We start from the raw sequence: 16951 nt of genomic DNA on the forward strand, positions 1-16951 counted from the left end.
ATGCTTGAATGTGTATTGCCTGTTTCCGACTATCCTTTTGCATTCGACGCTTCTTTAAGAGCGGATGGTCGAAGTAATCCAAATACATCCTTGGTTTAAGAAAATTGAGCCGCTTTCAAGATGACTGAAACTTTACAATTGAGGGGAACTCTTCGGGGGCACAATGGCTCCGTTACTCAAATCGCTACAAATCCAAAATATCCGGATATGATTTTATCGTCCTCACGTGGTAAGTAATCATCTGTTAGATTTGTTTCTTTCTCATATATTTTACATTGAAATAACGTATATTGGTCCTCGTTCGTAGAATAATACATTTTAAAAGTGCAATTACTTATTTTATTTCTAATAGAATACAATTTTTTTTATATAAAATGTCTGAAAGTCATTTAATTTACCATGTATTGTCTAGCTATTTGGCGGTATATATCTATGTTAAAACGAATAATGGCCGCTCGGCACTTTACATATAACACACATACGCGCAACGTGACTTTACATCTTAGAAAGAATACATTATATTATCTTTTAAATTACATTTACAGATAAAACTTTAATCGTATGGAAATTGACGCGCGACGACGCTAACTATGGTATTCCTCAAAAACGTCTCTATGGTCATTCCCACTTCATCAGCGATGTTGTATTATCTTCTGATGGAAACTATGCACTGTCTGGATCGTGGGACAAAACTCTACGTCTGTGGGACTTGGCTGCAGGTCGGACAACACGGAGATTTGAAGACCATACCAAGGTGTGACTTTACTAATTTGTGAGCGGTAAACTGGCGGTACCTCAAATTGGAAATAAACTGAAGCTTTTTTTTATATATTTTTTTTTTGTGTATATAAATAGAAGAGGTGGGCATTCATTAAACCTACAATATTGTAAGTATTGGCCAGTTTATAATGCCGTTCATAGGGTAACGAAGTTAAAATATAATTATTAGAGCAAAAGATTCTATTTCTGTTATTAGGACGTCCTGAGTGTCGCCTTCTCTGTAGACAATCGACAAATTGTATCTGGTTCTCGTGACAAAACTATCAAGTTGTGGAATACATTGGCAGAATGCAAGTATACCATACAAGATGAGGGACATACCGATTGGGTCAGCTGTGTACGCTTTTCTCCAAATCATTCCAATCCTATTATTGTTTCTGCAGGTTGGGATTGTATTGTTAAGGTATGTTAATACAAAATAATTAAAAAATGTGATATTATTTAAAATGTAATAAAAATGATGAAAACTTTATAACACCATGATGTCTATGAGTGTTAGCGGATATGGGACTGAATTTTTATTTATTTCCACATATATATTAAAAATTAGAAATATTCTTGTTTTATTAAACTATAAATCTTTTATAGGTATGGAACTTGACAAACTGCAAACTTAAGATTAATCACAATGGACATTCTGGATACCTTAATACAGTCACCGTGTCTCCGGATGGTTCGTTATGTGCATCTGGTGGAAAAGTATGTATTGAAATAATCTGGAATAAAGTATTCATTTTGTTAATACAATGAATCCTTATTAACGTAATTTATATTTTTTTTTTTAGGATTGCAAAGCTATGTTATGGGATTTGAATGATGGTAAACATCTCCATACTCTTGATCATAATGATATCATTACTGCACTTTGCTTTAGTCCTAATCGCTACTGGCTGTGTGCTGCATTTGGACCATGGATTAAGATTTGGGATCTTGAGACTAAAGAAATGGTTGAAGAATTGAAACCAGAAGTTGTATCTGCAACCAGTAAAGCAGAACCACCTCAATGTTTGTCTCTCGCTTGGTCCACGGACGGACAAACATTATTTGCTGGATACTCTGATAACACTATTCGCGTGTGGCAAGTTTCTGTATCTAGCCGCTAATACTTTGTAAAAAAAGTAGAAAAATAAAAAAAAGTAAACATCAATATTTTTTTTAAATATTATTTATTTTTTTATTAATAATATACATAGTACTTTTGCTATAATTTATTTGCGATATGCTTTTAATTATGCACAATATTACATGTATCTTTTGACTATATAAAATGTGAAATGTCACAATTATTTGTTATCACTGCTACTTGACAAAGTTTGGATTTTACTTTCGAGTTTCTCGAATTCCTTTTTGGCAATTTTATCAGTTTCATCTTCAACTTGTATAACACCCAATACTTCTGGTATGTAAAACTGCATCATATTTTGAACTCCATTTCTTAATGTTACAACAGAACTAGGACAACTTGTACAAGAACCTTGCATTTTCAGTTTTACAATACCTTCTTCAAAACCCTATAACAAAGTAAATTTTGTTAATTAAAAAATTTGCAAGAATGTATTAAAAAATTGTATCATTCAAATATTAAAAATTATCTGTACCATAAATACAATGTCACCTCCATCTTCTTGGACCGTAGGACGTATTCGTGTATCCAGAAGTTCTTTTATCATCTGTACTATTTCATCGTCATCTTCATTGATTTCTAAAAAATTAAAAAAGTTTATTAGACAATAGTTGTCTTTATCGTAAAAAGAATTCCTTATAAGTTTTAAAAAATATATCTTTATACGTGTATCTGGCGAAGGTTGTGACTCATTTAGTATTGGTAATCCACTTGCAAAAAAATCCATGATTGTTGCAAATATTTCTGGTTTTAAAACACCCCATTCCATATCTTCATCTAACTTTGTTATTGTAATAAAGTCTGGACCAAAAAATACAGATTTAACTCCTTCGATTCGAAATAACATTTTAGCAAGAGGCGAACAATAAGCATCCGTAGCATTTGGGAAGTCTTTGGTGCCACCTCCTTCTAATACTTTGACACCAGGAAGAAATTTTAAACTGTTTGGATTGGGAGTATCCTGGGTTTGAATGAACATATTACGCTTTTGAAACTGACAGATATTATATTTGCTTTTATTGCAAAGAACATATTGCTTCGATTTAAAAGATTGTAAACCTGTATGTAAGTGCACAATATTTTTATTTAAAATTCTGCAAAATATAAAGCATACACATAAAACATGTTAAATTAATAATTTTATATTTGGATAGAATTATTTACTTTTGTCATATTTTTCTACATTTTTACTAAAATATTTTGTTTTGCTTACTTTAAATTTGATTGACATGTAGGTAATGATCTATAGGCTAAACAACGACTAGAGTGTAATGATTTTGTTAATATTTTATCCATAGTGAAAGGAGTATAACACTTTTATAATCATTAAACGCAATTTTCATAATTTTTAGGTTATATTGTTACCACAAACTGTACCATTACGTTTCTAGTTAAACTCTAGAGAGTACGAATATATATATATATATATATACTATGTATACTATATAATGACGTATACAAGATGAGATAGTTCGTAAAACAGCCACAATGGTGCTGTCATCGAGTTTAATCGATATTAAAAGTTACAATTTCACTCTATTCGCATATGAGAATATTTGGCGGTAATGCAGAATAAATAAGTCTATTTTATACTGCAAATGTAATAACTATATATAAAAATTGGTTAGGTTAATAGAAATTTTCCTGAAATAGTGCATAATAATATTTATAATCATCATGAACATGGATATAAGTATGGATGCTAATAGTGGAGGATTTTTAAACGATACTTCATCGGTTTCTGGAGAAAAAAACTTGAGAAGAGCACAAAATATTGTTCCTGTAATGATTGGTCAAATAATACGTTCTTCTGGCGATTTTCAAATTTGGGAGATACCAGTTCGTATGCTTACATTTATTGGCATATTACGCAAAGTTAATGAATCTACAACAAAAATCACATATGAAATTGAAGATGAAACCGGTAAGTATAAAAGTTAAATGATGCTATATAATAAAACATAATATATATACTATTATAGAAATTGTTAATATATTATAAACATTGCAGGTACAATTACAACTCTTCGATGGTTAGAAGTAAATAGAAGTACGCCAGAACCAACATTAGAAATAAACACTTATGTTCGAATATATGGTCTTCTACGTGATCAAAATGGAGTAAAACAAGTCTTCATAGTACGTATATTACCTCTTGAAGATCTTAACGAGTTAACTAATCATTTGTTAGAAGTCACTTATGCAACATTGAAAGCAGAACAAATATTTAAAGCAAACAATACGCACACTGTTTCTGTTAATGTGGATGATAATTCAATGTTTAATAATGATTGCACTGGTATGAGTACAGAACAAGCTATAGTATTTAAAATAATACAAGCTGAAAATGAGACTGAATGTGGAATTGAAAGAAACGATATTAAAGCTCGTGTACCAGAAAGGATTTTACATGATGTTGATCAAATAATTCATTTCCTTACATCCGAAGGACACATATATACTACACGTACAGATGATCATTTTAAAGCAACTTAAGCATATGTTATAATAATATATTACAGTACTGTGGGAACATATAAAAAAATATTATCATTACATTTATATAACTTAACAAAATATATATTTTTATGTTTGATATTTTATTAAAATTAATTAAAAATGATAAGTATACTTCACCTAATCAATATTATTTAAGTCAATAATTTTACTCATTAGATTTTATTTTATCTTATATTGCTTTATATGTATCATCATTTCTCTCCTAACGACATATATATATATACGTTCTCGAAAAATGGATTTTCAAATACAAAGGATATATATTTATAAGCATACAATATGGGTATTATATTTTATTTTACACAACATGGAATATCTACGGAAGTTAATTATTATGAAATTATTTTATGTTCCATAAATTATTACATAAAACTTTAATATTACACATCGTTTCATTCTTTTTTTTTTCTTTTTAGTTATATTGTAATTAAAAATATCATATGTACATTAAACATAATACTATTTCTAAGAGAAGTTCAAAATAAATTACATTATATTCAAAGAATCTAACAATCAATCATAAGAATGAAGTTTGTTCTATTGTCGAATTGATACAAAAAAAGAAGCGCGTAGGAAAATTATATTTTATCTTTCTTTTAACGAAATATAATTGACCAATGTATTTCTATAGTAACGGGTTAGTGTATTCCATAATTTATATTGAATTAATTATATCGAAAATGAAATCTTTTATCTTACCATATCGCGATATAAGAACATGACATATATAATATATGTGTATATATATATATATATATATGTATACATAATATATATATATATGTATATATATATATGTATAATATATATATGTATATAATATACAAATATGTAGAGAAATAATTAAAAAGATAAAAGGAGAATAAATTTAATAAAGAATTTAATTACAGTGGCGGTCATTTTAAAGATAGCCAAAAGTTGATATGTATATATGTCATGACTTTACTAATACGCCATCTGTATAACTAAAAATTTCTATCATAATTATTTTTAATATATAATTATTCTTTTTTTATTAATATAATTATGAATATATTTAAATAAATAGCTACATTGTCATAAAGAAGTAATAAATTAATAAGTATTTTACTATATATGGAGCCACTGTTAACTTTTTATTAAAAAATGAATTATTGACTTTTATGATTTCATTGTTTAAATAATAATTCATTTCATTTATTTATGACATTCATTCACCCCTCTTGTCTTTTAAACACAAAATAACTTATTTAAATAACCGTTAATAATCATTACTTTCATTATTTCAAATCACTGACACTAGAAATCATACAGAAACAGTCTTCTATAATTAAAGAGGAAGTACATGTGCATGTAATAATTAAATTGATTGGACTATGCACATTTCATTTTATCCAAAGTAAGAATTAGTCACCAATCCTGTTGGTATTTTCGATAGTCAAGTATTCCACTCTATTATACAAATATATAAACATTCAATGGCATTACAGTTTCAATTATGTATGTAGCACGCTATGCAATGTTATTTTGTATTTACATTATATTTGGGTATCTATTTCTTTTTATTCCATTATATACTCTATTCACAGGACTCTGTTGTAGAAGTTTTTTAATTTCTAGAAACAAACAATTAATATATTATACTCTCTAAAATTTTTAAATTCCTTTAAACATGATTTATGATTAATAATTGGTCTTTAAATAGATTACCTTCTTTTTGTTCATTTGAAAAGTCTTTGTCAGGGAATGCAATATCGAATGTGATATACAGAGTACCATGAAGATTATTATTTTCATAGTTAGGCATGCCTTCTCCTTTTTTCCTGATCCTTGCACCTGGTCTAGTGATTTTATCCCTTTGAATAGTCACTTTACGTCCATCCAAATGTATTATATCCATAGTGAAACCTATTAAAGCATCTTGCATTGAAATAGTTACATTTGTGTATAAATCATCTCCAATTCTTTCAAAAACTGGATGAGGATCCGTTTTAATTCTGTAAAAAAAATTTTTTTTTTTTTTAATGTTATCTCAAATAAGACAGAAAATATATAATTATCAGTTATAATTATTATTTTAAAAGCTCACTTCAGTATTAGGTCTCCTGGTTCACCATCAAGATGTGGCTCTCCTTCAGCAGTGAATTTAGTTTCTTGTCCATCTACCATTCCAGGTTCAACTTCTACTTCTAGGATTCGTTCTTCATTTACAAATTCAACATTTGGACATTCTGAACAAAATTGTTGCTGCATCATTTGGAATCTACCATTTCCTAAATTAATTGTCACAAATTCTTGTCTACAATTACATTTCCTTGTTCCTTTGGCAGCTTTTGCAACCACTTTATTTCTTGTTATCTCAATAAAATTGCCACTGTATAATTCTTCGAGTGTGACAGATAAATCAACTACAACGTTAGAACCTCTAGGTGTTTCCTGTTGATGATTAGAATCTCCAGAAAAATGAAAACTAAAGTCTCCGAAGAAGCTTGCAAAAGGATTAGAATTATCCATCGAGCCATCTTTCTTCACACATTCTTCTCCACATCGATCATACATTTTTCTTGTTTCAGGATCTGAGAGCACTTCATAAGCAGCTCCCAAATCTTGAAATTTTTGGGAAGCATCTGGATCATCTTTATTTTTATCTGGATGCAATTCCTTAGCTAATTTCCTATAAGCTTTCTTTATTGCATTTGTGCTCGCGCTACGTGGAACACCGAGGATATTGTAAAAATCCCTCCTGTAAGGAATAATAAAAAAAAAATTGTTATAAAAAAATATTTAATATAATATTTATATATTAAGAAATTTTTCTTATGATTGTGGCTACAAATTGTTATTCAACAAAATAAAGGTTATGTACAAAAGAATGATTTACAGTTTGAAATAATAAGATAATAAAATAATAATATATATTTATATTTACCCTGCTAATGTAATTATTATACATATCGCCAAATTTATAAAAAACACCGAAATATATTTAATCGCTGCCATCGCAGCAGACGTTACAACAAACACCCCGTAAATCGTGGGTGCTCGTGATTGGTCCACCGATGAAATCAAAGAACGTTGGTATGTAACACTCGTTGAAGAAGTTAAATGAACTCATTTCTAATCTGTTGGTATTACTATTTCTAATATTTGATAAATTTTCTTATACGAATGTTTTGTTTATAAAAATATGAATTATATACATGTATGCTGATATAATATCAATCAATAAATGTTCCTTTATCGAAATGAAATGATTTATACAAATCATGAATTTATGGCGTTTTCAATAAACAAATTATGTTCGACCAATTAGAATGCTCGAAATTGATAAACAGATGGCGCTAAGAAAAAAAATCATAGCGCGACTTTACTTTTATTTAAACGCGTACGAACGTATCGTGAGGCACGGCATCAACATCATAATCAAGCTACTTTTTGGAATTTAAGTATTCTACGGTCAAGTTTCATCTTATAAAATGTTATATAAAGTAAGTATAATGTGACTTATTATGAATTTTATTGTGAAACATTGACAGTATCACGTCATTGAGTTGATATTTGTTCCACGTGAAATACAGGTTCTGTGTAATTTCAAATCTTATAGTGAATTTAGTCCTACACTAAAATTCTAATTAATAATGTTTACAATCGGAGCTGGTGACTGCTAATAATCGTCACCGTTCATATGTAGATTGTCGTATTTATTATTTTCATTGGAAAAAATCGTCACGTTAGGCATTTAATGTTATATTTATCGTCATGAAAATAACATCAATATGTTTAAGTAGACATATTGGACGTACGTATCGGCGAACGAAAAGAATCGTACGATTTAGTGACTTAAGAATATTTATTTAAAATACTACAAAATATCATCGATCTAAAGTTTATCAGATATGTAATACGCCTAAAGGCAATAACAGTAAAGGCGCATGTTAAAGTCATTCATACATGCACTTTGGTTACCGTAAGCGTTAAGCCTGCCTATTGTTCCGAGGAGATAGTAAGATTTTTCGTCCTTTCTATAACGCACCATACCTTCGAAAATGGCCTCTCCTGGATAGGTTTGAAATTGTATCGAATAATCGATCCAAGATGATTCATTCGAATTAATCGGCACCTTAGCTTGTTTAATCGTCCTTAAATATAATTTGGCGCAAAGCATATATGGTGCCATCATGTTATTTAACACATCCATCAGATATTTCACGCTATTTTGTACTCCCATGTCGTTGAGCGATATATCTTTCGATTTGTGACACATGCACAGATTGTTGGGTATGCCGGCCATATTGCACGTTCTATAATTGGGTATAGGTAAAAAAAAACTTATACCACGAGGTATCTTCCCACTGGAAATTAGATCGGCTCGTACTCTCAAAGATTCCTCTTCAACTTCTCTTGGATCTGCTAGATCTTTAAACGTTTCATGAAGATCAAATGGAGTTGTGAGACTACGCGTATTCCTTCGCATGTTAGCCCATGCCACCGGATATTTGTTTCTCCACCATTGTGGTAAAGCTAAAAATGCGAACGGAAGACTGTCCTCCATCTTGCCTTGAAAGGTTTGACGAAACTGTCCGAATCTCATACCATGATCACTCATCACTATTAGGGCCGTATTGTTGAGTAGATATTTTTTCGAGAGGACATCAAGTAACCTGGAATAGCCCTCATCGCCCAATTGCGCAAAATTCAAATAATCGTGGGTTAAACTGGCCATCCAGGTAAATGCAAAATAAAGGTCATTCGCAAACGTTGTTGCTACTTTTTCGATGTAATTGAGAAGATTCTCAAATGTTAATCTTGTTCCAACACAAAGATTTGCGTTCAATTTGTTGGTATTACCGATATTGTTTTCGCTTTCGATACAGAAAGGTCGCAGATAATAGTCCGTTGGTTGTATCTTAAATCCTGGCTTTAAATAATTGAAGATGCTCATGTGACAAGCATCCTCGCCGAATATCGTTCGATAGCCAGCAGAGCTCATGGTTTTCCAGATAAACGGGCATTCGTCGAAAGTCTTCTTCTCGTGCTGCCAACAGAGTTTTTTCAACTCTGCTGTATTTAGACCGGACAATACAGTTACCAAATTTGGATACGTATTATCGGCTACTTTAGTATAACCCAACATCTCTGCTGCTTTTAAATCTTCCAGAATTTTCACAGTTTTTGGCATACTTCGACGAAAGTTTAATCTTGAAACCGAGTCAATACCTATCACCAGGATGCTCAGTTGATTTTCAACGGGATTTGTTTTCTTCACCTTTTTACATCTTTCCTCTACATCCGGTTTTCGAGGTACAAAGGCGTGATAATCTTTGTATATTTTATCGTTTCCTCGCCAACATTCGACTTTTACAAATTCCGCCGTCACTTGGTTGTCTTTACTGAAGAAGTAACACTCGTCGTTGTATCTGTAAATAGAATTAAATTCGTTGAACGGTTGAGTAGATAAAACAGACGATACTTTTTACCTTATTATCTTCGATCATACTAACATATTAGCATTATCGTTGTTTTTTTTGCGTTCAAACGCATTCCAACAGCAATTAATAATATCCGTTGATTTGTTATAGTAAAGCATTTGCGAGAGCGGATTTACATATACCAGAGAGTTATTAGATTCTATCAGCGGTGGTATTGTTCCAGCTTTACATACGATAGGCTTTTCCTTTTGTATGAAACGCATAATCGCTCGATCGAACGGTTCTACAGCTGGTATTTTGCAACCACTAGTGCTTACTAGATAACCAGAATCAACGCTTGACGTAATAGTCTGTTCATAATTATTATCTAAAATGAATGTTTATGATTGATTATAAGTTTATTCGATTTATTATTATTATTAATAATATAATTAATTATAAATAATTATATTTTAACAATACTGCTTTTAACAATTTGACTAACCTTCTAAATTTTCCTTTTCGATATTACCGAAATTAATTATACGAAACTGTCCAGTAGCGAAACTGTTAATAATTACTAATGACATTAGTAGGAAAATCAATATGCCGATTAGCCATCTTCGTAATCGAAAGACACTTTTTTTTTTTCTAGATTCGAATACAGAACTGGCGGTTTTACGTACATTATTTTGCACGATTTTCCCACCATGATGTACTGCCTAATGAAAAATCGTATGACCTTTACGATTTATATAATATTATCTTCTTTAACGATCTAATTTATGTACATATATCACTTTTGCTTACCACGTTTGGAAAAAGATTATTACGCATACCAGATCGGACGTATTTGCCGGCCAATTTTGAACATTTAGAATGTAATACAGTATTGAAGATATACATTGCTTTCGATGTAGCATTATCGTAACGTCGATAGGCTGTTATCAAATGTTAGATATTGGCTAATAAAACAATCTTGATATATGATAAAAAGATTGAAGTATAATATTGATGAAAAATGATAAAATGAGAAAACGCATAAGAAAATAAATATCAAATATTGAATTTGATTAATACCGGAAAAAATAATAAATTTTTGTGAAAAATCGATAAATTTAATCATATTCGTTTGAGAATAATTATAATGCAGGAATAAACGGAAGAGTGTTTCCTTACTGTTTTAAATCCTTTCAAATTGAAGAGATAATATTTAATCATCAATGTCTACTGCTTTCTGTTATTCTAGTATTCGTGATCTGTAACAAAATATCAAGAAGAGATATTGTTAAATTATTACTTTTGATTCAGTTTAATACGTATTTTTACATATGCACTTACGTATGGATACTACATATACATACTTTTGCGTTCCAAAAAGCAAGGAGAATGTTATTGATTTGAATGGAAATCATATGTTTCATGAGATTACAGGTTTCTTAGATCCCTTTATCTTTTCAAACTCACTGAGGCTCGTTCCCGTTTTGTCGATATTAACTCGGTAACTTGATGTGTAGCGAACAGTTCATTGTGAAATATGAATCAAAATATTGGTTTTCGCATAGTTAACAATTGTTTTCTAGCTCTGTCTCAGATCTCGCATATTTTCTACTTTTTCTTTATTTGCTAGGAAAAAGTGAAAGTCCTTTAAAATTGATAATGATCATACATTATCATTCAAATTATATATAGTCCTTTAAAATTGATAATGAATCATTAATGCCTGTTGTTTTGTACTGTTGACGTAATGTTCTGTAAAAAAAATATCAACTTATTATTTTTTTATTTATTATTATTTCTTTTTTTTTAACTTGAAAATCTATTTGCATACGCATATACATACCTGTGCATTTAATATGTTAGAAAAAGTAACGTAAGTCATTGAATTAAATCATCTCTCTATATCAACGTTCTAAATCCTATAAATTGTTCTTCTATTTGTTTCATTTTAATATATTAACAATCGATAAAATCATTATCTAATTAATTTTTTCTTAAATGGCAGCGGATAGAAGAAAAAGGTTGTTTGGATAGATAACATATATCGCGATGCGGCAATTGTAAGATGTCACGTATGAAAATGACGACTTCTAATGCAATTCGATGCACTTGCCTTGTGTTTAATATCTTAATAGAAGATATGTGACTTTGGATTAGAATTATTAACGAAACTTGGCTTCACATGTTTCCATTAAGGACCGATATGTAAATAGATATGTTAAAAGTGTTCGCCTCAAACAAATTTATTTATTATCTTGCTGTACTTCCATCTTTTTATTGTACGACGATCATCGCAATATGTCAAATTAGTATATTTCATTATGCGAATTAACTTGACGCACATCTACGAATAACTCTTCTTTTTCTTTTTAGCTTTCTTCCTTTAATTTTAATTCGTTCGTAAATGAATGAAATCTCGTTCTTTCTCGTTCACGAATGAAATCTCATTCTTTCTCATCCACACTTGACACGTATAATAAAGAAATATTCAATTTAAATCCATGATTCATTGTCCATATTTTCGTTCGTGGGATTCTTCTTTTTTATAAATCGTAGAACGATCAAGGTATCCATCGATGTCCTCCAGGATTTATGTATTTCCTGAGTGACATCTCTTCTTCCTTCTTTTTCTTCATTCTAACATACCTCTCTTATTTCCTTCGTTGTCCTCCAGTACACTTATTTACGTCAAGTCTCTCATGGGAATCGGCCTGGGTCCGAAAAGCCGATTCCTTTTGGAAGACGTTCCACCACGTCGCGCCGTGGAGCGCCAGGACGAGGCGTTGCCGCGTGCCGGCAAACAGCAATTAAATGCCTGTGGGACTCTGTCAGTCGTTCTTTCGTGAGATCTGTCGAGGAGAGGAGAGAAGAGTACCTCTGGTCGATACCAACATGCGTGCGCGCGGGCGCACCCTCGCGAGTTGAGCTTTTATCACGATCTCTCTCTCTCCCTCTCCCTCTCTCCCTCTCCCTCTCTCCCTCTCCCTCTCTCTCTCTTTCTCTCTATTTCTTTCTTTTTTTAAGCACCGCGAGCTTTAAATCACCTCTCATTTTCATCTTTCTCTCTCAATCTCCCCCCCCCCCTCTCTCTCTCTCTCTCTCTCTCTCTCTGTCTGTCTGTCTCTCTCTGTCTCTCTCTCTCTCATTAGATTTTTTATCAAATATATAAACCTGTTAATTGATCATTGCAAATATTATGTCGTTTGGGAAGTTTTTACAAATTTTCATTTATTTTCTTTTTTTCAACGAATATTAGCGCGAAAGCCTATTAACGTTCAACGTAATCACAATTCAATTCAATTACAATTGTTTACTCGATAAACAGATTTATATTTGTCAAATTTGTGGACATATAGGGAAACAAAGCTTTTTATTCGAAAGAAGAGGGTCACCATAAACAGCAACTTCCATGTGGTCAGACCTGGGAATTCTGTATTGCTTATATACAGAATATTAACGTTGTTATATATATATATATATTTTTTTTTTTTAAATAAATTTACATAAATTCCACCGAACTAAAGGCTTTTAACTTGATTAAATTAGATAAAAATGAAAATATTTAATAATTGTATTAATTTCTTTACTATGATTAACGATTATTTAGCGTTTTTCTAAAGATTAAAAAATTTTCCTTTTCGTTTTCATAACTAATCATTTTTTATAATATTCTTCAGAAAAATTCTCACTATAATTTTGTTAGTGCATATTGCCGATAATGTCAATGAGATATCACGAGACATAAACACAATATGATAGTTTAGATTTGTTTCAATTATCGTTCATTAACTAAAAAAAGGATTTATTTAATATATACGATTTTTAATTTAAGATTTGAAGCATCTTGTTACCGTTAATTAAAAATAAACAAATTGTATAAATGATTTAAAATATTAGTTGATTAAGTAGATTCTTTCCTTATCGACAATAGATTACCGATTTACCGAATATTTACTGTAGAACATCAGTAGATATCCAATTTTCCGACATTACCAGTAAGAATTTAGAGATTATATTGATCGTATTAGTAAATGTACAAAATGATAATTGTGGGAAAAAAAGAGTTCGTTCTTATCGCAATAAAGTTTCATGTAATCTTAAAATTACTCACCTTATTTAGATTTTCAAAAGATTCACCTAGACATTAAAATTTTTTAATGTCCAAGTGAATCAATAGGAATAGTTTATAAAACACATTATCTACCTTCTTCGTCTCATAATAATGGTTTATTATTGAAGTGATATAGTTATAATGATTCGTAACGTGTCTGACTATAGTGATACGTTTTATAGCTAGAGAAATGTTTATACATGGATTATACAATATTTACAGAAACCCGAAGTCGTAAGCAATAATTTTTGGACAATTTTACGAGGCTCACGGCAGGACGATGATTTCTCACGGCGGCCTTCTCTATCCGTCCACATCGGAGAACTTGTTCATTATTCACACCTGAGAACGACTTATGCGACACATATCACGACATGTATTTTTAGGTACACATCGAAATTACTTATATTATGAAAAATTTGGACCTTACGCTCTAATGCGTAATCCAAAGAGTGTTACTTTATTTTATTTTATTTTATTTTATTTTATTTTATTTTATTTTTTCTTTATACCCAATTACGCTATACTTAATTATAATTATAATCCCAGTTGATTTTCGTAAAAGAGCTACGATCCGACTCTTGCTCTTTTCAAAGTATTCGATTTTCTCCTCTAAGTTTTTGCTTCTTAACGATTATTTACATTTATATGTAACGCTGATGCATTACGTTTTAACGATTTTCGTGTTAATGAAATTTTGCCGTTAGAAAACTATAACAAAAAATTATAAATGCATTAGAAAATTTTCACCGACGAGACTATAAATAGACGAACGGAAATTTTGTAAGGAACAATTTCCATGTCAGTTCTGGATATTTGAATTTTTTCAAAAAGCAAAATATCGTCGTTAATATATTTCAATAATCATTTTTTCACTTTAACACGTTGAATTCTCTATCAATCGACATTTTCATCTAGTATCTTTCATTCTTTTCTTTTTTTTTTTTCAATTTAGTATCATATATATATATATATATATATATATATATATATATATATATATATTATTTTTTTGACTAGATTTTACTCTTCCTTTAATTAACCTTGCGAATATTTTTGTAAATAAATATTTTAGACGATTGTATCTATGATATAATTATAACGTTCAACGTGTTAAAGAATACACTTAGTAAGATATTTAGTTGCAAAATTTTTTGGATTGAAAAAACATTTGTCCATTAATTCGATAAAATCATTTCTATATCAGAATTCCTGTTAATAATTATTATTTATATCTTCAATATCGATATTTATTCTTTTCCCGCAAAATAATTTAGTTATTCAAATAATTATTTAAAGATAGTGATTTTATAAGTTCACGAATTTTTAATATCACTCATTGTATTATTTGGTTTTCGCAATTACTTAAGCAGAAATTCCGATATTTTATAAATTTTAATTATAAATAAAAGTATCTCATGATAAATGTATAAAAAGCGAACGCATTCGTTTTTATTTCATGAAGTACGTGCTTGTACTTAACGACAGTGTAAAACGAAGATGAAATCATAATTACGCTTAGAGAACATATTCTATAGTGTATATTTCTTACTATATAATTATGTTCGATATTTTTGACATTATTCGTAATATCATTTATATTATATTGGGATTAAAGTTGACTGACACACGCTTGCATCTCTTTCTCGTATTCGTTTCAGAGTTTTTGCTTTAAAATTTGCGCGATAAATATCCGAAATAAATATTAGTTTTATAAAAACGCGACGATATATATTATCGATAATTATTTATTTGATTTTGATTTTAAATAGTAATAAGACCGTGTGTATATATATAATATATATAATATATATACACATATACCGAATGAGAAACAATAATTTATTACATACTCGACTTCCTGCGAATTATAAATTCTCTTTGCAACGAATATACATTATATGTATGTAACACGTTTGAAGAATAAATTAATGAATTTATATAATAATATACAATAAGTATAATTCGTCCATACGTTTTCGTCATTTATGATAAAGACATTAGTTATATAAAAGAACGTTAAAAGTTAATTTTTTTTAGACCCGTGGAAGACTCGGACGATATTAAAACGGTATATATTTTTACACATATATCCATCTATATATAAAATACTGTTTAACACGAAAATCGTTAGTTGAAATAGCCGGAGAAACACCGATTCTCGTGTACATGTTTGCTTTTTTTCGTATGTATGTATGTATGTACGTATATGTATGTATGTATGTATGTATGTATGTATGTATGTATGTATGTATGTATGTATGTATGTATGTATGTATGTATGTATGTATGCATGTATGCATGTATGTATTGTACGTATACATACATATGAATTTCTTTGTACGTATACGTACACGCGTATGTATGTATTGATTTATGTTAATATGTATATGCGAATGTTTGACGCGAAAGTAGACGTTGTTTTGCACGGCGAATGAGATTTCTATTGCAGCGGAAGATTGGGCGTTCTATCGATAGCGGTAGCGCGTTAATTAATTAGAATGAGAGACACGACGAGACTTTATGTACGGCGTTAGAATGAGAGCCAAAGCTCTCATCTCTTCCTCCTCTTTTTATATTTTCTTTCGTGCGCACGAGTAAATGACGATATAATAATTAGTTTATTATTATTCTTTTATAATACTATGATACAAGATATAAGTACAATGGTTTAGTGATTGCAGGCTGCTCCTCTCATATCACAGCGAGGGGCGCTGCCGGGCCCGCCTCTAAATTACACCTACATATATATATGCATATATAAACATATATATATATATATATATATATTTATATATATTTATTTATATATATATGTGTGTGTGTGTGTGTGTATGTGTATATATATATATATATATATATACATATATATATATATATGTGTGTATATTTTTTTCGCATGAGCCATTATTTTCTCACTCATTCTTACATACTTACTCACGCACACGCATTCTTTCATCTTGCTCTCAAGTTTCCCTTTCTTTTTTCCCTTTTATTTAAAAAGGGAAAGTTTGACACGTGCTCTCCAAG

The 16951-nt window shown here is 30.0% G+C and overlaps 5 protein-coding genes across 5 annotated transcripts; 2 read left to right on the forward strand and 3 right to left on the reverse strand.

Moving 5' to 3' along the window:
• The first annotated feature begins 8 nt into the window (after positions 1-8).
• Positions 9-1927, forward strand: Rack1 (Receptor of activated protein kinase C 1). The gene is made up of 5 exons (XM_035870873.2): positions 9-229; positions 546-754; positions 977-1183; positions 1369-1479; positions 1566-1927. The coding sequence occupies exons 1-5, from the start codon at positions 121-123 to the stop codon at positions 1881-1883; spliced, it is 954 nt and encodes a 317-aa protein (XP_035726766.1). The 5' UTR covers positions 9-120; the 3' UTR covers positions 1884-1927.
• Positions 1928-1969: 42 nt separating this feature from the next.
• Positions 1970-3310, reverse strand: LOC118443625 (NFU1 iron-sulfur cluster scaffold homolog, mitochondrial). The gene is made up of 4 exons (XM_035870874.2): positions 3117-3310; positions 2570-2997; positions 2379-2482; positions 1970-2291 (listed from the first exon to the last, which is right to left on the reverse strand). The coding sequence occupies exons 1-4, from the start codon at positions 3197-3199 to the stop codon at positions 2064-2066; spliced, it is 843 nt and encodes a 280-aa protein (XP_035726767.1). The 5' UTR covers positions 3200-3310; the 3' UTR covers positions 1970-2063.
• A 73-nt stretch (positions 3311-3383) lies between these two features.
• On the forward strand, positions 3384-5159 carry LOC118443626 (replication protein A 32 kDa subunit). The gene is made up of 2 exons (XM_085661849.1): positions 3384-3827; positions 3915-5159. Exons 1-2 carry the CDS (start codon positions 3581-3583, stop codon positions 4397-4399), a joined length of 732 nt encoding a protein of 243 aa, XP_085517975.1. The 5' UTR covers positions 3384-3580; the 3' UTR covers positions 4400-5159.
• A 295-nt stretch (positions 5160-5454) lies between these two features.
• Positions 5455-7487, reverse strand: shv (DnaJ heat shock protein family member shriveled). The gene is made up of 4 exons (XM_035871454.2): positions 7332-7487; positions 6492-7145; positions 6113-6399; positions 5455-6018 (listed from the first exon to the last, which is right to left on the reverse strand). Exons 1-4 carry the CDS (start codon positions 7400-7402, stop codon positions 5936-5938), a joined length of 1095 nt encoding a protein of 364 aa, XP_035727347.2. The 5' UTR covers positions 7403-7487; the 3' UTR covers positions 5455-5935.
• A 534-nt stretch (positions 7488-8021) lies between these two features.
• On the reverse strand, positions 8022-12680 carry LOC118443623 (uncharacterized). Its single transcript, XM_035870868.2, has 7 exons — positions 11654-12680; positions 11175-11562; positions 10990-11069; positions 10621-10751; positions 10316-10532; positions 9904-10198; positions 8022-9819 (listed from the first exon to the last, which is right to left on the reverse strand). The coding sequence occupies exons 4-7, from the start codon at positions 10714-10716 to the stop codon at positions 8310-8312; spliced, it is 2118 nt and encodes a 705-aa protein (XP_035726761.1). The 5' UTR covers positions 10717-10751; positions 10990-11069; positions 11175-11562; positions 11654-12680; the 3' UTR covers positions 8022-8309.
• Positions 12681-16951: the final 4271 nt, after the last annotated feature.

Source organism: Vespa mandarinia, chromosome 1 (assembly GCF_050613455.1).
Source record: "Vespa mandarinia isolate Hongniang chromosome 1, ASM5061345v1, whole genome shotgun sequence".
Taxonomy (NCBI): domain Eukaryota; kingdom Metazoa; phylum Arthropoda; class Insecta; order Hymenoptera; family Vespidae; genus Vespa; species Vespa mandarinia.